Source organism: Sprattus sprattus (assembly GCF_963457725.1).
Source record: "Sprattus sprattus genome assembly, chromosome: 6".
Taxonomy (NCBI): domain Eukaryota; kingdom Metazoa; phylum Chordata; class Actinopteri; order Clupeiformes; family Clupeidae; genus Sprattus; species Sprattus sprattus.
The window spans coordinates 14,973,854-14,980,667 of NC_137925.1; the positions used below are offsets into that span (position 1 = coordinate 14,973,854).

At 43.0% G+C, this 6,814-nt stretch overlaps 1 protein-coding gene across 1 annotated transcript in view; it reads right to left on the minus strand.

Moving 5' to 3' along the window:
• The window catches only part of ntrk3b (neurotrophic tyrosine kinase, receptor, type 3b), a gene marked incomplete at both ends in the record, with an annotated part of 130,047 nt that extends 125,610 nt beyond the window's left edge, over positions 1-4,437 (minus strand). The window contains one exon of the mRNA XM_080841294.1: positions 4,187-4,437. Coding sequence (XP_080697420.1) covers positions 4,187-4,437 — 251 coding nt within the window. The remainder of the gene's footprint in view (positions 1-4,186) is intronic.
• Between the last annotated feature and the right edge of the window lie 2,377 nt (positions 4,438-6,814).

Here is a 6,814-nt window from a genome sequence, read left to right on the forward strand (position 1 = left end):
AGACTCATCTGGTGCTGTGGTCCAGTTAATGATTGTGTGGTGTGTTTCTGTTGCTACTGCTGTTCTATGCCACCTTTATAAATCACCTTCTGCTATGCATGTCACTTTTGCACTTCATGCCTGCAATGTTTTACTAAGCAGGAGCTTCAGAGAACATATTTTAATTATTTAAATGAATGTTGATTGCTCTCCTTCAAAAATACATCTCCCCATGTTCACACACACCAGAGACACAGGGGAGGTCAACAGTATTTTCAACAGCCTATGTTCCAAGGCTATTTGCTACTGATCATGTTTATATTGAAACGCCCATTCAAAGTTCTACCAAACATGGCCTCTACTGCATTTCCATCTGCATTTCAGGGAGAGGTGGCTGTGTCTGAACAGGCAGAGAGCGAGAGAGAGATAGAGAAAGAGAGAGAGAGAAAGAGAGGTGTATGTGAATGTTCTCTACGCCAACGTAACCCACAGAATTGTTCAGTGGCCTAAAACTCTGCGCTAATGCCAGAAACAGTTTATCAAATTTCCCGGATCGAAGCCGTATTGGATTTTGACTCAGTCAGAAATGAGCGAGGGAGTGGATGCCCCTCTACAGCAAGGGGAGGCAAGCGGAGGAATATTACTCTGGTCATGAACGCAGTGAGACTAAACTGAATGTTTTCAATTAAGATCGGTGACCTTTAGGGACAGGGCGCCGAGGAAAGCTGTCTGCCTGAACGTCCGTTTCACTGCACCGCGATGGAAAACGACTTTGAATAATTCAGCGAAATGCAGTTTAATCATCAATCTATTTTTCTTATATTGGACAACTCCGTGTGTTTGTTGGTTTGATATTCCTCCCGTTAAGCAGGGTAGCACCTTCTCCTGGGGTTGTCTTTAAGTGCCTATCGTCTTTATACACCATATCTTGAAAAGGTACCAATGCGACATGAGGTAACAAATATAATAATGAATGGAGCACTCTCTTTTGAAAGAGCGAAGCGCATGGCGGAGTCTGCATTGAAGCCCTCCAATGTCGGTCTTCAAACAGCCTTTATCGCCCAGGTTCTGAATGCACCTTTTGATTGCCGAAAAGGAAGGTGCTTCATTTAAATTCTGCTTTAATGTGGAGCTGTGTGGATAAGTGAGAGACAGGGGGAGGGAGGGGGGGGGGGGTGGGAAGAGACATGGGCCGGTCACATGGACGGCCTCTTCAATGCCACGCGCCGAGGCGAGCTGTGGCGAGTGAGACATCCGAACGCACTGCTCCTTCTAATTCACTGATGGAGGGTCTGACCTACTTACTGTTCCACAAAGATAGCTTCATGCCTCATACTACTTGATGGTAAGCTTATTGTCAACCGTCAAAGGGTGCAGAAACACACCCCCTGTTTTGAAGTCTGAGGTGGGAAAGGACAGAGAGGCAGAGCTAAGTGTAAAAATCAGGTGTCGAAGACTTCCTTTCCTGATCAAGAAGACTTCCACCATGAGGAATATGCAGGGTCGTATCCCACGATTCATCTGGCTCGATCAGCGTAGCACGAACAGGGGTGTTCTAAGCGGTGAACTTCTTAAATTAGATATAATATTTGACCAATAGGACTTCAAACTACAATCATGGCATTGTCTGTGCTTGTTAAATGCTAAAATCTTTCTTTATTTCCACTTAAATATAAATGAATATAATTCAAGCTAGATCAGTGAGAAACTTTGGTTTGAGATGATCTTTATCCATCCCTAACCTTCATGGTGTGTTCAGGTCAAAAATGACCGTTTGAAAACTTCCGCCTTTAATATAAATATTTTCTTTCATCTTTAACTCACGAGGAGTCATGACATCCTCCATCCTACCTCAATTGACAGAATAAATACTAGTAAGATTCATAAAGTTGATATATAGATTATAAATAAGTATAATTGTTACATTTGTTGTGTCCCTGGTCAAACATGACCGGGCCTTTAAAATGCATTTCCAAGACTATAATACTTAGTCGTACGAGTGAAAATGAATGGTAAAGTTGTCAGATGTCACATTTAATGCAGTCAGTTAAGTTGATATGAATAGGTATGCATGTTTTTCATAAATCACACCGAAGACACAAGTGGTGTGTTGTAAAATTACAGTTATATATACACCTTGTGCGTACTTTAAATGTGTGTTGTTCATTCTTAAATATATTGTTAAATACACAGAATATTAATACGCCTTAGAGTTACACTTGCAATATTTATGTATGTGCAACTTCGTTGTGTATTCCCCTTGTTCTGAATAAAACCGGGTGGTACAACATCATTAAAAGGAGACTTAAAAAATAGAAATGATATATAATTGAAAAGAAAAACTGTGAAAAAGAGAATATCTCGCATCTTTAGAAAGTTTTCAATCAAAACAAAATCAAATGTTTTTATCCATTGGTAATATTTATGTCAGGCCGGTCAATTCTGATCGGAACCACAAGAAGTGTAATGTTGCAAACACAGCATGAGGGTTCATTCAAAATAAGCCCATTACTCCCAGAAAGACATCGAAAGGAATGCAGTGATTTGTTGTCTATATGTCTATCCGGGAAAGATCCTGTTCAGGAAATATATTTGGATCATGTCCGTGTGATCCCCTGGTCAGATCATTTATAACCAATAGGAAGGAAGAGCGGGGGTGGAACACGTTTAGTTTAAAAAGACCAGTCTACGGGCGAACCTCGCAACGCCACTTCCTGCGTTCTGATAAAGGTGGTGGGTGGCATAATGCCTTTCAGCCGATACCCCACTATCTCACTGCGAGAATAGCCCACTGCTACTTGGATCGCGCAAATACACGCATTAAATGTGCACCTCTGCAATAACACAAACCCTTTGTTTTCATCACTATTTTGTAAATAAAATAATGAAGTACAGAACAACAGCGTATCTTGCAGTCCTAAAAGTAGAACAAAGGAAAACAAACTGCAACTAATCAAGATATGTAGGCTGGTATTGTGAGATTATGACATAGATCGATGAGCGTATTATATTCATGCCTGTGCTGTGTGTGTGTGTGTGTGTGCGTGTGTGTGTGTGTGTGTGTGTGTGTGTGTGTGTGTGTGTGTGAGAGAGAGAGAGAGAGAGAGAGAGAAAGAGAGAGTCGTGTACATTGTTTAAAATCATTGACTGAATTAGTGCGCAACCCTTCCGCTCGCTCCCTCGGGAGCTGTCCAGCGTGGAGGGTGCTGACAGGCGAGGCGAGGCGAGGCGCTCTCTCGCTTCTTGCGAACTGCAGGTGTTTCAGCACAGTGGCTATGGATTCAATCCAATGTCTCTGCAACGCCACCCCCTCCCCGTCATCCAAAAAAAGAAAAACTGCACGTTTGCATTCACCCACTGCTGCATACGAAGAAGTCATTGCTAATGCCTGGGAGTGTGTGTGTGTGTGTGTGTGTGTGTGTGTGTGTGTGTGTGTGTGTGTGTGTGTGTGTGTGTGTGTGTGTGTGTGTGTGTGTGTGTGTGTGTGAGAGAGAGAGAGAGAGAGACATTTGTGAGTCGATTCATTTCGACAGAATCCAGTATATTTTATTCACATTTTCCCAATGGTTTGTATAACGGATTCGATTAACTTGTTGGGAAACCAGAATCAAATTTCGATTCATAACCATCTATGATAAGGTTACTCCGCCTTTAGGGAGATTCGTTGTACAAACTGGGGTAGATTATATCAAGAAAGCATAGTTATACATTCAGGGTGGCACTAAGACAAAAAAAAACACTATCGTTAAATGCCTATGCTAGATGACTCCCAGTTAAGTAGAGCAGCTCCGTTATTTCAACCTGTATCTACGGACACCGAAGTGTCAATGTAGGCACTGTATCATACTAGTTTTAGTCACAAAGCAGTTTCAGGTGTCATTCGAACTTAAATGGCATGTCCTTTCATGAAATGCCATTAAATCAATGGGAAAGGCAAATGCCCCGGAAGCCCGCAGTAACGCATTCACAGATGTCTTTAAGAAAATGCATCCTCATTTAGGAGAAGTCCGACCTGCCAACTGCCCACACAACACAAAAGGAGGCGATTTATTGCGCTGCAAATAGGCTAAATGAGTTGGTGTGAACAAAGCTGAACACTTAACCAACACACATCTGTCCTGTCCAATTGGATTTCTTTAAGTTTGCCACAAACACAGCACAACACACTGTCTACTAACAAGAGAGCTGACACGGACTGAACACTTACATGGACGTGATGTTCTTGAAGAGGTCCTCAATGTCGTTGCTGGTGTTGCCATTACCTCCGGCGGTCTCTTGCAAGGCCAGTAAAGGGAAAAAATTGCCATTGTCAGACTTAGTGCAGTAGATCTCTGTCGGCGAACAGGTGCAGGTTGGCGGGCAATCAAGCATAGAGCAAAGGGCGCTTTGGAGAACGTGGGAGAAAAATAAAACCTTCCACCACCAGCGACTTCGAGCGGAGCCCATCCATACATCCATGACTCCTTATTCCGTTCGGAGTTCTTGTCTCTAAACGAGACAAAAACCGTCAGTGGGGAAAAAAAGAGCGCTCCTCTTGTGTTGCTGTTTGTGTGTGTGTGTGTGTGTCAGCGCGTAGGTGTGTGTCTGTTTGACCGTATACAGATACGTGTGTGTGTCTATGTGAGCTTGAGTGTGTATGTGTAATGCGTTTATATGTGAGTGCGCGCGCCCGTGACCATGAGTCCGGAGCTGTTATCGCTAAATGCTGTATTGTTCCACTTAAATCCTCGAGCTCGGGAACCTTTAAGGAAAAGCAAAAATATCCGGTGTATCTGATATCCAAAAAAATCACAGTCGGTGACTCGATCGCTCTACTCGTTTCCTAAGACTACAGTCCATGATAGAAGCGTCTGTGTCTTCTGCGACCGGCTCCTCTACCCGAGACCGCAGACGAGGAAGATACCCGAGGAGAGCGTGTAGGAACAAGTTCGTGCTTCAAACATCAAGTCCCACCTACTGGGCAGAATCAAGACTGACACCTTCGAAATGTGGAGATACGAAGCCCGCTTACTGACGTCGCCAAGCAGTGGAGGAGTCACTGAAAAGTGACGCAGAGGGGAAATATGAATTTTCTAAAGCAAATCTGTTCATCCGACAAAATGAAGGTCGTTATGTGGACTATAGAAAATTGCCTTCAGTGGTTACTGGTGTTTTTTTAGAAACACGTTTCTGTTTAGTGTCTGGAGGGGAAAGAAAGTCGTGACTCACATCTCAACTGTGGAATGCGGCTGTCCTAACCCACCTGCACACGACCATGCTTATCAAACTTCAGACAAAACAACGCAAAAAAGAGAAAAGCGAATGATCATCATATTCATATGCAACTGGGTGTCTTACTGTGCGTGCTTGCTTACCGTAGCCGAGGTTTGGCAAGACGCCCTCAAAGCACTGAATGTGGGAAGATTCCCTTTGGTGACCTCAGCTCTTTGAAGTCCTGTCTGGTAAAATGAGGTATCCAACAGCAGTAGATCAGTTATGGTTCATGAAAAGAAAATATTAAAAAGTGTCTGAATAAGTTGTTGGGTAGTTGCTGAAATTGGAACCCCCAAATGAGCTCATGGTCATCTAAGACCCTGATTTACCAGGGTTTTTTAATTCCACTCCGCTCTCTCAAAAAACACTAATACATGTTTTACTCCGCACAAGGTCGCTCTTAGAGAAGACAGGATGTAGTTCTGTTATGGACAAAAATACTTTCTGCCAGTAATGAGCCGGATGGGAAGTTAGGTTGTGATTTAGAGCAAACTTCTTCTATTTAGCTATTGATGAAGGAATTCAACAAACAACCTGCATAGTGTATGTGTCTCCGCTGAAGGCCACAGCTTAACAAATCAAACAGATTTGGCTGTCATTTGGAGACAGAGTTACCTCATGCACACACACAGTGTAATAGAGAGAACACTGAATAAAACAGCTACCAAAAATCCCTGTCAAGGATGTGACTTTGAGATTGAGGTTGAGAAATCGGAAGACTCCAGACCCTTTACTCTAAGATTGTGCTGTAAAACATTGCAGCTTCTAAAATTAGTGTAAAGTGATACACTCTGATTTGACATACTACAGACACGCAATCATGTCTTGATTCCAGTCCTTCAGAACCTAGAAAGAGATAAAGCTATGAGTGATATGAGCACATTGATGTTGTGGTAAGGTACCGTACGTCTGTGTGTCTATTCCTCAGGCTCTCACTAATCATTCCTTGTAGAACATTTCCCAAATATTTCCAATCGATTCACTTCAACATTGTTTCATGCCTGTCATGCTCATGCCCATCATCATGTTACCCAAAACATACAGGCATACCGGTTTCATTACATAATTGCTCCTTTTCAAAAAATCATGCTTCTCTGACCCTCCCATTTCTAAACCTACTGGCTTATTGGCTTACGACATGTTTGGCACTTAAAGCATATGTGTGAAGTTGCTGTCTGCTGCAAATGATGTTTTCCGTACTAAAATCAAAGACACTTTTACACGATCTTGTTACTTCAACATTTTTACTTCAGCTAAAGAGGACTTTGTCTCATGACTCAATTAAGGACGACTTTGTCTCATGACTTCGTCTCATGGCTCCATGGGGACGAGAATAAGTGTTTCCCTCCCACAGTGGTAAAGAGATCCTCCGTTTCTCTCAGATGTGCATGCTGCTAATGGTCTTTTGGTCTTATCCCAGCCCTGCTCAGGGTTCAGGGTTCAGGGTTCAGGGTTCAGGGTTCAGGGTTCAGGGTTTAGGGTTCAGGACATTGGGCAAACACTGGGACATCAGCGTGTAGGCTGCATGCTTCATGTCTGGCTCCCCAAGGCTCCAGGTGGGATCTGTAATACTGTAGTTGAA